Genomic DNA, 21,733 nt, shown 5'->3' with positions numbered 1-21,733 from the left:
TGATAGTGAAAATAAATTTAATTGTACTTTATTCTTGAAGAAGTTGGAGGGAGTGGCATTTTTACTTGATCAATTAAACAATACATTTTCAAAATGTTTGGTTAATCAACAAATCACTTCAGCACTGAGTTAAATGTAAATGTTACGTGTATCCTCACTGCATTACCACAAAGTGTCTGCCTGCCTTTTCCAATAAAACAAACAGCTGCCAGTTAAGGTTTCCAAAACTTGGAACGTCAAGTGAAATGTCACACCAAATCGCCCTCCTATTCATCTAACAGATTGTAGCCTCACTCTTATCACACTGGCTCCATGTTAACATACTGAAGGCCTATCAGATGCCAAAACACCAGACGACAGGAGGTGATAAAGCTGCGATATGATATAATATTGTGACGTACACACTGGAACTATGCTGTACGCATTACAAGTAAATCTCCCTGGAATGTGCACTTGTGCATTTGATTTGAGAATTTGTTGTGTTGCTGTATGACGTCGTCTGGCATTGTTTTGTGTAAAGCTTGAGCCAGGTTCATTGTTTTCACCTGACTAAGCTGTGTGTTTGTGCCAGACCCACTGAAGTGAATGATGATTTTTAAAAATGTTTTTGTGGGTATAAACGTTGCGTTAGAGTTTTGAGAGTTTGAGGGATGACTCTTTATGATAACCGTCATTAATATAGAGTTGTTTTATAATTACTAAACATTAGTAGTAATATCTATTTGCTATTATTATGTTTACAAACAATGGATTGCTTTATAAACCACTGAATAAACAATTGTAGCAGTTTAACATCAGTTGCCTCTTTATACTGGTGTTGCTAATATTTTTTATAGATAAACCACACAGTATTTATTAGCCATTTACAACGTATTAGTTTCATGAGAAAAGGTTAACAGTGTTAACAGCGAAATAAGTATTAACTAAAGCTACTAACTATAAATACCTAATTAACAATATTATTTAACTATAGATGCACTAGTTATCAATGATGGGTCGTATTGAGTGTTGTACAAAAACAGTAAATCAGATCACTGCAGGATCACATCCCATCACAGTTTGTTGAATGTTTGTGAAGAAAGATTGTTAACAAACAAAAAGCCAAGCAACCAAGAGATTATATTACACCACACTCTGCAACTAATGATTATTTTCATTACCTTTTAATGGGCAGATAATTTCACAATTGATAGATAATCATGTAGTCCAGTAATTCCTAGAGTGCAGGCCATGAAGCTGTTAAGGTGGGCCATGGGACATAATTAACAATAAATAAATAAAACATTTAGAATGATTTTGTCATTAAGTTTGAAATGACCATAAAATATCTTTTTGATATGTGTGTGTCCCACTGGATGGAATTGCAGAAAACCTAATTCTCACAAGAAGACAGCATTGTTTGACCGGGGAACAGACCTCGACGCAATATTAGAATATGTATATCTTGCCAGAGTTTTGGTTGTGTTGATCAGATGATTATTTCAATTACAGATAGGGCCGTGTGAGTCTTAAGAATGGAATGGCTGAGGAAGTCTAAAAATGTCAAAAGAATTAAAAAAAAATGCTTGTCACAGTTTCCCAGAGCCCCTAAGTGTCTCTTAATTTACTCACAAGATGAACTAGAAATTACTATTAAAAGCAGCAAATCCTCATATTGTAGGTGATGAAACCAGCAAATGTTTGACACTTTTGATTGAAAAGTGAATTTAATGATTACTTAACTATGAACATAGTTGACAATCAATTTTCCCTTGGACTAATAATTGATTAATCGACTTATCTTTACAGCTCTGACCTCCATGTGTGCAGGATGTAGTTTCAACATAAATCATTGCCGCTAAGATCACCTTTGTCCTGTGGCATATATTGAGTCTTTGATAATAGTTGATTTAAATGGCTTGTTGGGAGCCATCCTTTGGGCTGATAAAGGTAGAGAGAAATACGGCTGTAAGAAAAGAAAAACAAGACGGAGCCGAACAGTCAGCTGCAGATCCGGTTACTTATTGTAACTTAATAAACAGCTGTCTAAATGCTTTCGATGACATATGAAGCCGTCGTCAGGCTCTGATTGTACATTCTGTGCGTCACAAGGTCAACGGTGCTTTTAATAATTACTTGTGTTAACGCTGGGTAAACCTGGGATATTTATATGAACCTGCAGATCAGCAAATCAATGTCAGCAGAAAGGACTTTGAGAAGTACTATTCAGAGTATTTACACTTGGGCTCTCTGCCACCACTCTCCAAAGGTCATACATGCCTATATTCTTGCCAATCTCTTGTGATAGCAATGAATTGCTGTGTTCCAGGTCAACAGAAAATTTCAGCACAGATAAAATGTAACCTGCATACATAGCCCTGCACTGCAGCCTGCCTGCAACTATTTATAGGGGCATGATTTACACAATGGTTTCCAGTAAGTGTAGGGCCAAAGTCAAGCGGGGATGTAATCTCTTTCCGCAGAATATGTTTTGTTGTAAAATTGTCTTCCTACAAGTTGTAAAAGGCCACATTCCTCGTCTCATTTGACTCGATTAGGAGCTCATCTTGTGGCCGGTTGGTTTGCAGTCTGTAATTCAGACGGGAGTAATTTATTGCTTGTATCACTTTTCACAAGCTGAACTATGCTAATGAATATGTATTTTAAATATCTTTGTCTTACATAGACATTTAAGACAAACACCTACAATCTTTAGTAACTGAGATCTACCTTCTAAAAGTTTATAAGATGTCTTTCACATTTTTCTGGTATTTCTTCTTTTAAAGAGAGCACACAGTGAAATTAGAAGGAGAAATGGAAAGATGCACGTTGTCAGTCAGGTTCAAATACGGTTTCATCTGTTTTCCATCTTTTTATGGTTCTGTAGCTCTTAAAAACACAAGTGTTGTGCAGGCTTTATTTTGCCAACATGGGCAGCTGCCTGCTGAGTTTTGGTGTTGAGTACAATGAAAAAGTTGCAGGCTGTTAAAGCATGAAACACACCATTGTGGGAAAAAGTTCATCATTGACGTACTAGGGTTGACCTTAGATTGACTCACAGTACATCTGTGTGAGTCAATGCTGACAGTTTGAGATTTCTGTCTTCTGTTGAGCTGCACATTTCTTTGCAGTGCCAAACGCCTTGTCATTCATGTTTTTTATCCTCACTTTTTTGCTAAATCACAAGGTCTTAACAGAAGATGTGTCATTTTGTTGTTGTTTTAGTGTATGAGAGGGCCAGTTAATGATCAACAACACAGCTTAATCTGGGCTGGGTCCTACACGAAAAAGATCCGGGACCTCCCAGATTGGGACCAGCACATGTTTGATAGGATCTGGCACCTCTTTTCTCACTATCAAAATATATTTTGTGTAATGTTTAATGTTATCTCTCCTGCTGTTTTATTTCCCCCAAATTGCTTGTTTTCAGATTTTGAGGCCTGAAGCATTGTGAGTTTTGTGCATGAAGGGCGAGTTACACTGGCTTGTGGTTTATGCTTTTTAGTAAATATTTCTCATATGATCACTGTAAACGTAACAAGTAAGAGAGCGTTTGTGTTGTGGAATGATGTAAATTCAATATATGTGTGCGTAGTTGCAATGCTGTCCAGAATACTGAAATGGATCCAATGGATCAGACGGACAGACACATGGAACATGTCACTTCATTTGGTTTCTTGGCCCACTGATTCCTGTAGTTGTTGTAGCTCGCTGGCCTCCTAGTCCACTGTTGACTCTACCCAGGTGCAGCAGATTGACCATCATAGCATGTTGCACTTGTTGTTTTTCATGTTGATGTTGTTCTTCATCTTCATCTTATCTGTATTTCTCGATAGATAACAAACAAACTGTAGAGGTCCAGACTTCCATCTGCTGTATTGGAGTGTTTAGATGCTCCTCTTGTTAAAGGAGACCTATTATGCTTTTTTGTCTTGGTCCTGCATTCAGTGTTTTATGAGGTTCTTGCGCCTGTAAGAGATCTTGACATTTAAAAAGATCAGCACCAACAGAAGGTCCTCTCACCCACAGAAAACACTGCTCCTGAAACGCTGAAACGCTCAGTAGACTTACCTTTAATTCCGTGACTTCGTGACATCACCCTGCATCACCATGTCACATATTTGCAAAGTGTATGCAAATGACGCTAGTTTTGCATGTAAGAATCGATTCAGCACAGCTGCTCTGTTGTTAGCAGTGCTGGGTCAGGCGTGTGTGAGCTGACTAACTGGGAGAGACTGGGTATTTAAAAAGACAGAAGCTAAAACAGAGCATTGGAGACAGGGTGAATACAGTGCTGCAGCACTGGACAGCAGGATAAAACTGATGTGTTTTTTGTGCATTAAGTATGTAAACCTATTCTATAAGTATACCAAAATAAGATTACATATGTGAAAAGGTGCATAATATATTTACATATCCTGATATCAGGTCGACAGGTTATTGCACAGATAAATATCGTGCATCCCTAGTAAACTTTGATGAAATGGCTGGCTATTGGCAGAAAAACAGTCAAGAAAATATTTAGATTTAATTCTAAACCATTGGTTCTTTCATTGGGACTTTGAAATGTTGAGAACCAATGCTCTATATCAGCCTATGGAAGTTGCTGAACAGCTGCTGCTTTTGCCATGAATGGCAATTATAGAATAGTGCTATATGACACAATGAAGAAACAGTTGCACAAGCAGTGTAGAGCCATAAAATTAACTGACCGACTCCATCTGTTACACCACAATAACTATCTAAGGTGTGCTAACATAAGCTGTAAACCTGTAGCAGCAACACCCCTGAATGCATTGTTCTGAGAAAGTGTGTTTTGTTGCTTCTAATTTTAACTTTTTGTTTGGGAGACACTATTTCCTCTTTCTGAATTTACACAATCTTGCTTTGATTTATGCAGGTGTCTACGAGCCAGCTTTAAGTCATACCCAGCCACCACACCTGAATTGATTTTTATCCAGAGAGAACTATTCCATTTTTGAAATGTGTCTGTGAAACATTCCTGCAGTGAATTTGCATCTGCGAACTCCCTGGTTATAAGAATGCTTTGATGACAGATGTCCAGGTCAGTCTGGGATGGGTTTGACAATCCTTTCTGTCATCATCTGCACTGATAACCATCTTGCAGCGAATGACGTCTCAAACTTCTGTTGTGGCAGATTCTCAATTCACAAGCAACAAGATATTGTTGCTTGTTTCATGTGTTGATCTTTTAAATGATTTTTCTGCAACACAATGTACCCAAACAAAGATAAAGTACTGTATTATGGAAAACATCTATTCATACTGTGATCACAATAGGTTAAGTTAGATGAATAGATCAGACTATAAATGGCTCATTTCTTGTGCGTCACACTGACTCTTAACTATGTGTGCAAAATGCAAAACTTTCCTGTGGACAAAAAGTTGACAAAACACTGACTGTGTAGGGTGTTAAAAAGAAAAGAAAAATAGTTGACACAAAATAAATTCTCTTCTCGTGATATTTGCAATTAAAACAGCTCAGATATTTTGAAAGGTGGAGATGTAATAAGATTAATAAAATGTTGTAGTCAATCCAGTCATCCATCTACATTCTTGGCCTTCCTGCATTTCTTTCTGGAGGATGCTAAAGCCATCCTAGGTCAACTGAGAGGTGCAATAAATCTGGTGTGTAAGGTCTGCTGGGACTCTTTACTGTCTTCTGATGCTTTTCTCTTGAAACGAGGACACACCTGCAGCCTCAGAGCGCCCTGAGTGATGCTTTCCCTGCTAGAGCCTCAGAGTTTTCTCACTGCTACTCATCCCTATCTATTGTTGGTGCAGCCTTTCAGACCTCTATGCCTTTTTCATTCTTCTTTGTGTGTGTGTGTGTGTGTGTGTGTGTGTGTGTGTAACAATAAGTGTTTGAAGCTGAAATCAGACTTTCAGTTTTGAACAACCCTTCGCCTCTCGGAGATCAGCAACTTTAAACCATTCTGTTTGTGTATAAAACCACAAGACCTTTTCCATACACATGTGCTTGCTTGACTTGACTCAGTTTGATTCAGCGCATCAGCCCAATGCAGTAGGGCACTTAATTTGGATCTTCATTACATCAGGGGTACCAGCTTAAAGATGTGTCTTGAACCGGTGACGTACTCGACTTTAGTCAATGATTAAATTCAATTTAAAACAGGAACCTCTTTGTCCATGTTCAGTATTGTACTGTGCTGTCACAGTGGAGTTTCAGGCTTTTGTCACTCTTTTGCTTGTGATCCAGCGGAAAAATTTAAATGGGTTGACGAACATGATTGGAGGCGGTTGGGCATACATTGACCCAGCTCCAGAGATGATCAGACTTGGGCACAACTCGATACAACTTGGCACATTCAATCTGGTAATGGAAATGCAAATCAACACAGCCAAAAGATCCAGTGGAAAAGCCCTCCACATGTTTGTCCAGTCTCTTGGCTTTGACAAAATAATAATACTAGGAAGGAGTACCGTCCAACTTAATTTAGCGCAAAGAATTGTCCTGCTTCTTTCCAAATGGCTCATGGTGCGAACTTGTTACTCTTCCATTTGGTTTTCCGGTCAGTCCTTTTCTGATCCATCTGCTTTTTTTCTGGGTACACAGCTGGATGAAAAAAATCATAACAGCCAGGAAGCAGACAGCAATTGCTATCTTCCCTGCTTCAAAGGACATAGTGGGTGTGCGTCTATACGCTGTGTGCTGTGCGTCTTCTGACTCATGTAAACAAAAACGCAATAGTAAAACCACACGCTATGCCCCTGAGATAAAGGATGAGAGAGTTGCGTAGGCTACTTGTTCCGCTGAAGACTGAGTATGACCTTTGCTGATACAAACCAGATAAGCTTGAAAGTCGAAAGCTGACTAAATTGTTGTCGTTCTCTCCAAAATCCTTCCGATGTTCTATTTGAAGTTAGTTTTTACAAATATGTCTTGTGCTGAGATCAAATGTTATTATGAGTGTTAGTCAGACTGAGTTAACACTACTTAGCTTGTCCTCTTTGCATCTTTGGGGATAACGCCTGAGTCCAGATTTCACCGTCTCGTGCTGTCTTGTACTGCATGTGATTTTATGCCACACATTTTTTGTTCGTTTAATTCTTAAGGAAATCTTTATAGATGAATATTATCACATTACATTGTGAAGTCCAAAAAATTACGCTCTTCCTTTTGAGTTCATAAATTTCAACATTTAGTCAGATGGGAGATTTCCTCTGTGCTCAGCTCTCTGGCATTTATTTCGTGCTGCTCTCCTGTTTGCCTCCTGTACATGATGTCAGGTAACCTAATGCCTTACAGATACGGTACACTTGTTGGGTTGTTGTTGCCTGCCTAGTCACCTGTACTACACTGTGCTTTAGATCAGCTTATCTTATAGTATCACATGACATCTGATACTTGGAGCAGGTGATACTCCTATGTAGCAGGCAACTTAAGATCACTTGTGTGTGTTGATCTTCACTATGGATCTTCAAAGCCTGATAAGGTTGTGAAGTTCACTTGATAAAATAGGAGTCATGTATATATATGTGTATATGTATGTATGTATAATATATATATATATATTATATATAATAGATATAATGTGTGTGTGTGTGTATATAATATATATGTATATGTATATAATGGCAAACTCTTACTAACCAAGATTTAAGAGAAATACATCTGTCATGTTTGTGTAAGTGGTCTTGTTGACGTCTCATGGAAAATGAGGCTATAGGTCAAAAAGACAAAAGACAAACCAGCAGAATTATTCTCAGATATCTCATATTAAACTCGGACATAATTTTAGACCTTTTATCAAAACAATATTATGTAGAAATTGGCATTTTGTGCTGGCACCTCCTACAGTTTCTGAGTGCAACACCACTGTGGTAAATACAAATCTGAGGTCTGTAACAGTTTGTCAGGCGTAATGTAGGTGCTTAGTACAAACAGATCTCATTACATCATCACAATGTATCGTGTTGAAAACATGTATGTTGAAGTACACATGTATGTAACGCTGTGATCCTATTAACATGATTCTGAAGCTGTTTTAAGGTAAAGAAAGTTACATAATGTTGCTTTAAGATAGATATTAAGTGATCTGAGAGTGTTGGAGGATAAAACTTTTTTTCAAAAGAATTATTCAACTCAAAAGTAAGCTTACAATTTCATCACCCTTTGTTAAGTCAGTAAACCCTTTTTGAGGAAAGGCCTTGATTTGTCCTTTCCCCAGACAGGTGGGACATTATGAAACTCTTTTGAAATCCGGCAGTTTGAACTTAGTCTTACTGCTGCAAACGAGTCTTCAAGAAACATCAGATTCAAGTATTTGGTACTTGCTGCACTTGCTTGCCTGAAACTTATCCCCCACTTTTTGTTTTTCTTCACCAAAGAATTCTACATCCACTTTTGATTGTTCACTGCACATTTTATGCGAGATTCTTGTGCCAGTATGTGCCCTATCTGCTCCATATGTAAACAAACACTATTTGCTGACAAGTAAGTTTGATCAGCCTCTGAAATATTCTTGATATGTTGATTCCAAAGCCTGTTTCATGCTCTTCATCAGCTGGGGAGTCTCCCCCTCAAGCTGGCTTCTACAAATACCAATAACTTTTCCAGCATAAAAATCTTGGGTGCCATTTAAAGAATGTTGCTTTATTGGGTGAAAATGTGTGGTGTAGTTTCTATGTCTCCACCCCACTTGGATTGAGATAAGACATTTGCTTGTATCGGCCACTGTGAGGGCTTTTTCTAGGGGCATTTTGGCATAATAGAAAAAGACTGTGACAGTTCATTAAATGTTATTGTTTTGAAAAGTGCATAGAGCTAGTATTAAGAAACTGTGAGTTCTCCTTTAACAGTTGTAAAAGGATCTGATGTCAATTTCTATGTGTAGTGACACAAGTTTAGCAGAGCTTCTGTTTCATTTTTTACAACCAGACTAACGAGACTTGAGACAAGGAGCTGTTAACATGTTCATTCCTCGGATGGTTGGAATTTTTAACATTTCATTGACAATGTTTTCTTTTATTTTTTATTTATTTAACAAAGGCTACTGGATTGGTGCCAACACCATACACTATTCAGAGAAAACAAATCTTTTCATAGAAGTACTTATAAATGACACTAATAGACGTTGGCTTCTGCAGGGCAGACACTGAACAACACCAGGCCAGTAAAGTGGTAGATGAGTGTGAAAGAGAGGGATGACATTTTGCACGAGCTCCTTTCCCTAGTCAAAGAATTTTCCATGGTCCTGCCAGGTTACCCTGACAACACTGGTGACAGCCATTGGCGGACTAGCCATCTGGAGTATCATGAGTTTTCCCGTTGGGCCTGTTGACCTGTGGGCTGGTGGCGAGCCAAGCAACACAGATGCAAAAAGATTTTTACAAGTCTCTTCGGCCTGTAGATCGTCTGGGTGGTTACATGGCGAAGAAGCACTTCATCTCTTCCCAACTCTCATGAGCAACAGCTCAGTCAATTCATACTTTTGTCATCTACCAACCTCAGTTTGGTCTTTGAAAGCCTTAACAGCGTGCGAGAGTTGTGCTGATGGCAAAATTAGAGAAAACATTCTCAGTTTTGCACGAGCTTTCAATGCTCGGTTGTGTTTTTTTCCCCCTTTTTTGGACAAAGTTGATGTGCTAAATTGGAGATTGGGAACACTTGATCTGGATAAATCCTGATGTAGTGAACATTTGACTCACAAGACTGATCAGCTGGTCCTGCTCTTGGCGTCTCCACCTTTCTGTTGTAGATGTTCCAGGGCAACTGGTTTTGTTTCCAGTTTGCAGCCTCGACCTCTTCTGCTTCATTACAGCCATGCATAATGTAGCTTTTACCACTGACTCCTGATGAAACTATGCTTTGCAGAGCCTAGTTTATTTGCGTGAAATCAGTAAATGAAAATGCACCTAATTTGCATTTCTTGTCTTTTTTTTTACTTTTTCAGAAGTTCAAAACATTTTGAAAGTTTGCTTCAAAATTAGTTTGACAACAATAAAATAATTCATGTATAATCAACTATATAATATATATAAAAGTAACTGACTTTTCTGTGTCCCTCTTGTTCAAAGACATCATGTCAAAAAAGTGGCTAAACAATTAGTTGTCACATATTAATTCTCATTTTGTAAAGGTTAATGACCATGAGACACAGTTGTGTCTTGTGATTTTGAGCTCCATTAATTCTACATAAATGTTAGAGAAGCACAACTTTGAGCATGTTGCACGTTGCTTACAGCCCCACATATCAACCTTTAGTTCTGCTTCCTGTCTTTTGTTTGCAGTTAGTACATCTTGCCAAGTGTCTCAATCAAAGTGTTGCCGTCCCTTTAAAGATATCTTAACCACTTCCATATAATTGAAATTCTTTGTTGTCAGTAACTTCCTCATCTGGTGTGGGGTCAAAGTTAGTTCAGTGTAATACTCATTTTCTTTCATCATACAGAAGAGTTTATCACAAATAATTGTGCAAAATTGAATGACATCTGTTTTAATGCAGTCGGTCACTGAGGTTGTTGAATTGAATGTTATTATTTAACACAGATTGCAGTTCGGAGGTAAATGTTGTAGTTCGGTATTTTTTATGGTATATTTCTTTTTTTGGGTCCCTTATTTGCATTTGGATGTAGGAATGATCTCTGTCATGAGTCATACTGGGTCAAAAGTTCAGAGACGGTGTGTTTTTTTAATCCCAGTCTGCTGCTTCCTTCAGTCGCTTGAGCTGCTGGCCTACCTTCCCTTAACACTGCCTGAGCTCTGGCACTGTGCTACAGACCCAGCCACATCCTGGCGGTTCAAGCTGTATCCAACCAATATGATATATACACACACACACACACACACACACACACACACACACACACACACACACACACACACACACACACTACAGACCTCTCATCTGTTCCCTCTCCTTAAAAGAACCAAGCCATCCTGTGCTTTCTTTCCCTCCCTCCATATCATCTTTTCTTCCTGTGCGTGTCTTGACAGCCAGAGCCTTGTCCTCATTATCAGCGTGTGCATGTGCAGAGGCCTGCTGACGCGGTGTGTGTCGCTGCACACTGACGTCAGCAGTGCCCTGCTCCCCTCCATACAAATGCCCTGCCTGCCATTGATACCTTTTCTCTGTCCCCCACACTCTTATTAGCGTGTTTTTATCAGTTATAGCACCTCAGAGTCTGGCTAATATGACACACAGGTGTAACAAGCTGGCCGTGTGATAGCTCGCACAGGTTTATTGACTCCTGTTGGAAATATTCACGACCTGTCTCATGTTAAAAAACTGTGTGTGTAAAGTGTTATTTTGTGTACTGTATAAGTTTTGTGTGTGTGTGTGTGTGTGTGTGTGTGTGTGTGTGTGTGTGTGTGTGTGTGTATGTATATATATATATATATAAACAAGAGTGTGTGTGTGTGCGTGTATGTGTATATATGTGTGTGTGACCACACACACACACACACAGACACGCACGCGCCTGCAGGTGTCCATGAATATAGTGCAGTTATTCCCCTTTTGGAAATATCTGCACCATAAATAATCTTAGACGTGCACATGTAGGTGTGCACAAAGTGTTGCAGAGTTGGCAGAGTATGGCCAGTTGTCTGGCTGTTTGTATGTCTGTGTTGTAAAGCTAGCCTTAAGTAAAAGTAGAGTAATATAGTAGTAGTAACAGTGATATGTGTAGCAGAGTACAGTGTAACAGACTGGTGTTGTGGCAGAAATATCCCCATGTTTTCTGTGTACATTAGCAATTAATTGGACTATTTACAGTCCTCATTTTGAAAAGGATCCTGAAGTTGAAGAATGATTTACAGTCGATTCTTGTTGTGTACCATTGTCAGTGTCCAAGGTCTGATTGTTTTGGTCACACATCTTTGCATGTAATTTAAAGTACCGGTAAGTTAAAATGTATGATGGGGAGCACTTGGTTTATGCACTAGTGAACCAGTGTAAAAATTAGTCTGGAGTTATGCATTCAGAACTATGCATGAGTAAAATTTGCAGCAAAATGTGTTGTGGAATTAATTGTTATTGTTGTTTTCATTATATCAGATAATTATTTCAAATAGATAAACGTGCAAGCAACTTTTTACTGTTAGTTTTAACTACTTTTTATACTTAGTTATATCTGTAACAATGCATCATATCTTAATCTGCTTAGTAACTAAAAGCTACAGCTATCACACATGTACATTTAGTATATTAAAGGTGCTACGGCACTACAGCTAACTGCTGTTAACATTAGCTGACATTAGCTATTAAGCTCAGTCAGCAGTGCAGCTTATGGTCCAAACTTTGAGTCAAGTGCACCAGGGAAATACACCACTGTCAAGGGAGCTTTGGACTAGGATGGGCCGAGGCTGGCTAGTTCGCATGCTAACTTTAGTAGATATCTCTGCAAAGCAACACCCAGGCACAAACCTCAGAACTGTCAAAACTTTACAATCTGTTTTGAGAATTTAGTGTCAACTACAATTCTTAGATATTGCACCTTTAAGGATGAATTAATCTATTTTTAAGTGTATCACAGCATTTACAAATACAGAAGTATAAAGTAGTGTAAGTCGGGCAAAATGTCTGTTTCACAGTTGGACCTAAACGTCTCAGAGGTGAGAATGTGTGCGTGCATGTTTGCAGGTGTCTTAAGTGTCAGCAGCTGTGTGTGTGTCCCTGTCTGTGTGTCTGCCCTCATGCGCACATGTTTTCATAACATGAGTAAAGAAAATATCTCCTGTTCATTGAAAGATTTTAATCTCATGGCTTGCCGAAGGCCCTCACCGTAAATAAGTTGTTGCTTGGCACACGCTTTTAATGGTGGCGGCGGAGTCGACGGTGCCCATTCAGCCAGCTTTTCTTGTTTCTGTACTGCGTGAGACTCGGAGAAGACATTCATGTTTTTATGCATGTGTGCAGAGATAAAGAGAAAAAGAGGACTGTATTGTTGAAGACAGCTTGTGCATATACTAGTATATTGTGTGACTTTAATGCATTTTATTGGATGTGAGTGACATGTGTGATCGAGAGGAAAAGGAATTACCAAAAAACATATATTACATATTTTTTGTATCTATGGTTTTTATCTGTCTGTAATTCTTTGTCCTTTACTATTCATCCCCTCCTTACACGCATCCTCTCCTTAACCTTTTACACATCTCCCTCTTGTTTCAGCCCGTCCTTGTCTCTCTCTCTTCGTAAACAAGCAGAAGGCCAACAACTCTGTCCTCTGGCCGTCTCCTGCCATCCCGTTGCCATGGTGTATGGAGCATTGTTTGCTGGCCTCTATGTCGGGTTGCCATGGCAGGGCTTATTTGCCATATTAAATGTTTGGCAGCATTGTACAGATGCTGATGACAAACACCCAACATCCCACTTTGATCAATGAAACGGTTACTGATTAGAGGAGATGGTGCGGTGCCACCGATCGATTTAACAACCGTTATAGCCGTCGTGTGCTGTATGCTTTACATGCAGAAACATGCATGTATCACACCAACTGAAGAAGACCAGTTGCTGCTGGTGAAAAGTCACATATGTTTTTGTAATCACATAGTGCAGAGGACAAGTGGAGTGATCTCTAAATATCAAATGTAAAGCTATTCTATGAAATTTAGTGAATTTATATTACTAAATTAATAATTTAAATATAAACATCTATCCAAATGATTATTCTTTGCTGGGTTTGTTCACATTTTGATTGTGATGATGTGAAGATGTTCTCTTACATTGTGGAGGTGCCTCTAAAATGAGCTTTAGCCCTCTCCGTCTCTCCCCCTTGTGGTGTGGGGTGAGACTGCACAGTGGCCCTGCTGTATTCCTCCCTGTTCAAACCTGAAGGTTAGAGCTGAAATCAACAGCTTAATGTAGTCTGTAACATATTGTTTGTTTTGAGCATCTCCTTTTTGGTCTTGTGTGTGTGTGTGTGTGGTTTTTTTTTTTTTTTTTTGTAATGGTTGTGGTTGTTTTTGCCATCAAGACTAATACAAAACTAACTAACATAACACTTTGTCACATGATTTCTGCCACAAACAGACAGTGTCAGAAACAATGAAATGCAAATGTTAAAAAAAATCAGTTGGATTGTGTATCAACCCTACTTGATTCCTAGCTTAACTAATTAATTTCCAACAAATCTGTATTTCATTTTTACCTGAGCTGAAGGATTAGGCCTTTTCAGGTTTAGCAACTTAGTGTTATACAACCTGCACCAACTTTGACTACACACTGCTGTGATGTGTGAGAGCTCTTGTTTGGTTACCAAAAGATAGCGTGGAAATGCTGCCGATTGACGTAGTTTGGGGGCAGATAAGATCTCATAGCTCCATTGTAGACGCACCCTGGTGGTTTTTGGGGTTTTGCTTTTTTTTTTTTTTTTCTTCTTTTGCTTTCAGTGAAAGGCCTCAGTCTGCAGCGTGCATTCGCATACCTGTAGTTAGAAAGTGCATCATGCGGAGCAGGAAATCCTTAATGTAAACTGTTACTACACTGTGTGTTTGGATAACAGGCAGAATAGACTAGCGGTTAGCAGCTAGTTGCTGACCTGCAAGTGCCCTCGCTGGAAAGTCATAAGGCAGCTTGCTTAAAGTGGAGTATAGGTCAGTGCCTTAGGGTTTGCAAGGGGGGTTTGGAGGAAATTTAGAAAATGCTTAGTGTTATGTTGTTTTTTTAAGGTTAAATGTTTAGTTTGAATATGCATGTACTAAAGAAAAGATATTTTCAGTCACCATAATCTGGTGTTTATTCCAAGCAATCGCTCATGCAAATTCTATTATTCTATTATTGGAAATGCAACAATCCTGTCATCATTTAACTTTAATAGATAGTCAGTATTAAATTAAGGTTTGTGTGAACAGCTGGTGAAATACAGAGACTATTTGCAGCAATTTCTGTTGGTATAAAGAAATTATTATAAACTTCCCAATTGCAATTATGTTTAAACACTTTTTTTCTGTGCTTTTTCAACTTTGAAATGACAAAACGCTCCTTTTGCAATAAACAATGAAAACAACCTGAACGAAGACTAATCAGCTGAAAACTATATAGAATAAAACAGCATTTGAGGGGGAAAGAGAAATAAAGGGGTAAAGGTGAAAAAAGTAAAGCAGTAGAAAAAAAAGGTGTTGCAAAAGCTGAAGGCCGTGCCCTCTCATGTGAAATACATTTCATATAACCACATATTCAGTGATGCCGGTTGACTGACATTCCATTTCTTGTTTTTCTTGTGTTTTTCAGATGATCTTGTGGGACTGGGATCTGAAACACTGGTATAAGCCACAGTATCAGGTCAGCACTGTGTTTTTCTTTTGTTCTTCTTTCATACTGAGCATGCCTCATATTCATAATACAGGTCGTGGTTTCTGTATTCAACCAGTGATAGCTGCCTATAAGTCACCTTTGGGACATTCAGTCCCTTTTCCTGATAATTTTTTGGTCTGGCTTAATACACATTGTGTAAAACTTGGCATACTGTGACCTTGCAATCGTCGTCATGCTACATTTTTTATCTTACTCAGACATTCTTTGTCTTGTTTGAACTATTCATGTAATCTCTCAAAGAATTTAACTGACACAGACCAAAAAAGTATTTGTTCCTCTTCGACAGGGTCAAGCCTGCCAGAACATTTTCCCCATTTTTCATGAAACCTGCCCTAAAAACCTCAAGGATTACACATATTTTGTGTAAAACTGCTCTTACAATTTTGGGGATGTCAGATTAGATATCACTTCTATACCACTTCTGTTGTGGCTAAGTGCTAGAGGGAGATTTAGTTAGTGAAGATGTGTAGGGAGCTGTCAGCGATCTTCATCAGTAACCCAAACTTTCCCTCAAACATTTTTAGAATAGTTTGCCTCCCTGTTCTCTAATCTGTGTGACGTACGTATGACAGGGTGCAGTAAGCGGCAATGGCGTGGATCTTTCGGTTATTAATGAGGCCAGGAACCTGGTGTCAGACCTGCTGATGGACTCGTCTCTGTCACCACAAACCATCGCATCTCTGCGCAGCATCTCCAGCCTCATGGGGACATTTTCAGGCTCATGCCGCCCAAGGGTCAACCCCTTCACCCCCTTCCCGGGTTTCTACCCCTGCGACGAAGTGGAGGACTCTGTAGAGAGGAGTGACAGGAAAACCATTAAGGTGGGTACAAGCATTAGGATACATTAAAAAAGATGAGTAACCCAGTTAGAAGCTCACTCAGACACTCAAAGGGTGTCTGAGAGGGTGTCAGTATTTTTCAGCCTGGCCCTAATCTTCCCATGTTTTTGAGACTGAATGACTTATTGGGACAACCTTTTTTTTTTTTTTTTTTAATTGGTCCGGTGTGAAGAATCTACAAATCTGGAATCTAGCAAATTTCAGTATGTTTAATTTGATATTGGATTCGGTTCGATTGAATTAACAGGAACTGTCGGGCCTTGGCAAAGGCATGCGTTCTTCTTAGTGCCACTTCAGCTGCATGCAGCGCTGTTGTCAGTCTCAACATGGCCAGAATGAGCAAATACTCACCACTTTTCAGTATGATAGTGTTGTCCCTGTAACACGACCAGCATCTTCGGCTTGTGTATAAAACATACATCTAGAGTGGAGACTTCCTTTCTCCATCAGGGTCTGAGCAGTAGAAACAGCCTCCCTACCCCTCAGCCTAGACGGAGCTCCGCCTCCTCCTCGTGCTCCATACTCCCTCCTCTCGACTCCGCCTCTTCGCGCTGGGAGCGCAACAGCGGCAAGAGACCCCACCCTGACCTCAGCTTGACCAGGTGGCAACACAAACACAACTGCACACTTTACTTTTGAGTCAGACTGATGGCTGTTCTTGCACGTACTCCAGCTGTGGTCCTCCACAGGAGGATCGGCAGCACCTGTGTTTTTTGTCAGCCTGAAAAGAGTTATGAATGGGCATCAGTGTGTCCTAAAAACCAAGAGATCATCTTTATTATAAGAATAGCAATACAAATAGTGCACATAACCAAGAAACCAGGTTAGCTATATATATATTTTTTTTTGAGAACATGACATGTTTATTGTCATTATTTGACAGTTAACTTACCAAGCTTAAGTATATCACAGCTACAGTATATTATTTTATGTTGAGTCTAAAGATTTACTACTCATTAAGTTGCCTAATGTTCTCTATTATTACGTGTTACTCCAAAAGCCAGCGTGGAGCATTAGTTGTGCTACAAACCTTTAATATATGTCTGATTTGTTTCAATAAATTGTCATGAAAAGCAAAGTTATTTTATGGTTTTGTAAACATGACACTCTTAAGTACCTTAAATTACCTAAAAAGCAGGGAGTTGTTAACATTTAACAAAGAAATTGTTAGTATCTGGGTTCTTACTGGTAATGTAAACCCTTGGAAAGGCTTGGACTTTAATGTGATGTTTTTAAGGTTTGAAAAAGTATCTGCATTACAAACACGATACATCTCTTGTTTTAGCAATTGTTTTATTTTGTCATATGTTGCCTCAGCCAGGTTGACACTAAGTATGTGTATGCTGAAAAGGAGGTGACACATCTTGAATGCCATCATGACACATCATTTGGGTTTTTTTATTGCACGATAACATCTGATTTAGTGTGATAAAATGTCAAGTGTATTATGTCCTGTATCTTAATTAGCCTCAACTGAAAGGTGCTGGAATGACCTGAAAATGTGCCTTGAAAGCACTGGAAAAGTGCTGGCATATAAAATTGTACACTGTCACCAATTTTCATTCTGATTTGATAGCAGTCTGATTGTTTAAAGTGTCGCCCACAAACAAGAAATGGGGAGCACTGTGTGAGTTTTAGCTCGCACAGAAACAGAGCTGTAGTTTACATAATCAAGGCATGAGATTTACTGGTATAAAATCTGTTTTCTTCTGTTGTTGCAAACAATTCTATTAATACACAATTTACCCCAGCACCACTGAGATGTAGTGTTTATATGTCCCCACAGGATGGCAGTAGAAGAATAGCTGATGTGGCTGACGAGTTTCTCTGACTTGATGCTTATTATGTTTTTTGTTCCGACTTTACTGAGGATGGTGTCACCTGACGGCGATACAGCTTCTCAGTATTTCCTTTTTAGAGCCAATGTTGAATATGTGTGTTTTGTACTCCAGCCCAGGTCTATCTAATGGGCCAAACGCAAACCTGCTAACCATTCCCAAGCAGAGGTCATCCTCTGTTACCCTCACCTACCACGCAGGGCCCAGGAGAGCAGGTAGAATTTCACCATAAATCCTCCGAAAGACATTTTGATTAATTGCTCATGTTTTGAACGAATCACACGCCTATTCCTTCGTCCTCTTTAGGCACGTCTCCGAGCTTGAGCCCAGTCACCTCACCAACCCACTGTTCCCCCACAGCCAGTACAGGTTCCTCGTCCTCCCTCGTTACTCGGCCGCCTGTGGAGTTTCCGGACACGGCTGACTTCCTGACAAAGCCGAGCGTCAATCTAAACCTGCACAAGCCGCTGGGCTACACCCTCAGCTCACCTGATTTCCAGCAGGGCTTTCGTAGCTCCACCTTACCTCTGTGCACCAGGTGAGGCCTGCAGTGCTGACGTGGTACCTAACTGTGTCTCCTATAAAAATAGATTAAGTACTACAACTGTTATTGTTATGCCTGTCTGTTCTAGCTGTGGTCGTCAGATGCCGAAGGTTTCTATTGAAACAGGGGATTCTCATCAACTGTTCAGCAGTGAATCTCAACGCAGGCGCTCAGGTACATACAACTACATTTAATGCACATTGTACAGAGTAATAGAAGAGAGGTGCAAACAATCTAGACTGGAGTTAGCATTGTATAGTGTTGGGTACTGACAGGGACATTCTTCAAACCAATTTGGGGGGTTAATGCTGCCCTCTGCTGGACGCCAGCAATAATGCTATTGCTTCACAAACCGTCAGAGGAAGATATTTCACGTTTTGTTTTCTATCCCAAACACGTATTGATACTGATACATTTAATATACGTAAATGTAAAAATGTCACATTTTGTATAATTGCTAGACTTACATTGTGATACTTTGATTTTTCTGCATCTTCAGTAACTTGTTTTTATTCAGAAAGAGGCAGGTCATAGAAGTTTTTCCTCTTCCTGCCAATGTTCTATTGATGAAATATGTTTTTATAGAAGATTGTTTAAAAATCATACACCAAAATGAGTAAAATAAAGCAAATATGAATGAATGAATGACATGAAGGTGTGTGTGCGTATGTCCATACACTCATCTGTTTTTCCACTCACTGAGCTCTTGTGTATTCAGCAGGTGAAGGCCTGGACTACACAGGAGAGGCTCTGATCAGGGAAGAGAGCGTGGAGGTGGACGTGTCTGAAGACAGGAGGCCAGATGCTGCAGGGAACCAGGGACAGACAGAGGAAGAGGAGAAGGAGAAGAGCCCAGGCACAGACCAGCAGACTCAGGAATCAGAGGTGTGTCAGGCATCTTCTCTCAGTTGCATGATGAAGCAATTACTCTTACCTTAGCTCTAACTTTTTTAGGCTTTCTTGTTATGATCAAACATAAAGGAAATCAGTGTTTGGTCATGAGCGCTTGAAAGGTGAAACCTCAATCACTTTACGGATGTAAGTGTGGTCTATGTGTCACACAGTTTCAGGTTTGTATAATGCATGTTTTTGATACATGTGATGATCTCTACAACTATTCTTCGCATTTTTTATGTTGTCTAGGGTGAGAAGGAGTTCAGACTAGACCCCATGCTGGAGGACCACGAGAATGTCATGGAGAGGATGAACACCTGGAACTTCCAGATCTTTGACCTGGTGGATAAAACAGGAGGGAAGACTGGGAGGATCCTCAGCTATGTAAGTACACCGATTTTATATATTAATGTGTGTTTACAGGTCTTGAGGAGCACTATCACATATGTGAAATTAAGTAGTGAATAAAGTATAAATGCCTGGTGTTCACTCAAGCTGGCTTGTGTTTCCACAGGTGACGTACACCCTTTTCCAGGATACGTGTCTGTTCGAAATTTTCAAGATCCCTGTGAGGGAGTTCATGACGTACTTCTGTGCTCTGGAAAATGGCTACAGGGACATACCTTGTGAGTGATGACGAAAATTTGTTTTCTCAGGTTCTTAATGCATATTATTGGATGAATTAAGTAGCTGTTTTTATCACCAAGCTAAGATTCAGTGTTAGTCAGCCAAGTTTGACCTGGTGTATCAAATTATTGCTGGTGTTCGTGGTAGAAATTGTCTCGTGTAAACTGCTACGGTCACAGATCATAACCGGGTCCATGCTACTGATGTGCTCCATGCTGTCTGGTACCTGACCACTCGACCAATCCCTGGGTTCCAGCAGATTCACAGCGAGCATGTGACAGGAAGTGACACAGGTAAACACAAGTGACATATCATAAACTCATTCACAGATTGTTGCTACATTTTGTGGAGAAACAGGTCATGATCTGGTTAATGGTTTAGGGCTGAATACAGTGTTGCAGCTTATAATCTCTGACATGTAGTGCCAGATGTCAGCTGGTGGAACAGCTTACTCCAGTTGTTTGTTCATTGTTGTTCCGAGGGGCCTCTTCAGGGTGTAATAACGTAGAAATGTGCCTGTCATGGAAAAACAATCATTAATACGTTAAAGACGCTTTAATCTGCCAAAAGAGAGGTTATAAATAGAAGGTTTATAAATAATTGCACAATTTAATTTAAGAGAAAACAAACACTGTAAACATTATTAGACTCTAGGTGTCACCTCAACAGCTTACATAGAGGTTTGCTACTTTTTTGGGGTGCAACATATTCACCAATTGCAGTAGAGAAGAAGTAGAGAACTCTTCACACATTACTAACCAGGTGATTCTTATAAATCTTGGACCTATCATTATTTAGCCAGCCTTTGATGTCAGTAATACAGTAATTCTGACTGAATATGACTTTTATGGCTTTTTACTGTACAGAACACGGACGGTTTTAAAATGCAGAGGTTCCCAGAGTCCTCTCTGCTGGTGATATTTAAGTCCATTCGAAATGACCACTGATATCTCCTGCTCTGCTAAAACAGCCTTCATTTGATGAGAAAATGGCCGTGTTGTGAGAAATCAAGTGAAATAATGATACAACTAGAACAGAACAATGTGTGCAGGTATATCTGGTGATATTTAACAGTTTCTATTTTTCCCATCATGCTTTGCATTCAATACAAAGTCTTCTTAATTCTTAGGGAAAAGTCAGGATTATTTGTGGCAAAAATACAATTCTAACCTGATTTTACAATTACAGCATTGGTCTACACATCATTGTGACATTTATTGACATCCATTTTGTATGTTGTCATGTTCCCAGATTCAGACAGTGGGATCTCTCCGGGCAGGATATCCTACGCCTCCTCCAAAAGCTCCTTGATTTCAGACGACAGCTATGGCTGCCTGGCCTGGAACATCCCCGCCCTGGAGCTCATGGCTCTTTATGTAGCAGCTGCAATGCACGACTATGACCACCCTGGTCGCACAAATGCCTTTCTGGTAGCCACTAATGCACATCAGGTAACTGGCAGCATTCATTAGTATTTTTGAAAGCGCTGTGGATCGAGTTGACAAACTTACTTTTGCTCACTGGGACGCATAAACACACTCGTGTTTATAGAAGCAGAGGATTGGATGTTCAAAATACGGGTTGAGGCGAAATTACATTTCCTCACAATTGTTCAAAACTGCGTGGGAAGATACAAATATTCCAGAAGTAACTAAAGCCGTGGGATTAACCTCCCCCCAGACACATTCTCAATGGCCCCAACACTGT

At 39.6% G+C, this 21,733-nt stretch overlaps 1 protein-coding gene across 3 annotated transcripts in view; it reads left to right on the top strand.

The window, feature by feature from the left end:
• pde3b (phosphodiesterase 3B) overlaps positions 1-21,733 on the top strand; it is a 48,913-nt gene that overhangs the window by 19,822 nt on the left and 7,358 nt on the right. Inside the window, exons 2-12 of one of the 3 annotated variants that reach the window (XM_037095661.1) lie at positions 15,201-15,251; positions 15,857-16,105; positions 16,574-16,725; positions 18,076-18,176; positions 18,322-18,499; positions 18,594-18,679; positions 19,224-19,390; positions 19,649-19,783; positions 19,914-20,025; positions 20,206-20,319; positions 21,278-21,477. In XM_037095661.1, coding sequence (XP_036951556.1) covers positions 15,201-15,251; positions 15,857-16,105; positions 16,574-16,725; positions 18,076-18,176; positions 18,322-18,499; positions 18,594-18,679; positions 19,224-19,390; positions 19,649-19,783; positions 19,914-20,025; positions 20,206-20,319; positions 21,278-21,477 — 1,545 coding nt within the window. Of the gene's footprint in view, positions 1-15,200; positions 15,252-15,856; positions 16,106-16,573; positions 16,726-18,075; positions 18,177-18,267; positions 18,500-18,593; positions 18,680-19,223; positions 19,391-19,648; positions 19,784-19,913; positions 20,026-20,205; positions 20,320-21,277; positions 21,478-21,733 lie in introns of all 3 variants that reach the window. The other 2 variants (XM_037095660.1, XM_037095659.1) reach the window with 2 other exon arrangements.

Source organism: Acanthopagrus latus, chromosome 4, assembly GCF_904848185.1.
Source record: "Acanthopagrus latus isolate v.2019 chromosome 4, fAcaLat1.1, whole genome shotgun sequence".
NCBI classification, from domain to species: Eukaryota; Metazoa; Chordata; class Actinopteri; order Spariformes; family Sparidae; genus Acanthopagrus; species Acanthopagrus latus.
The sequence above is the reverse complement of the archived record's forward strand: the minus strand, read 5'-3'. Positions and strand labels throughout refer to the sequence as shown.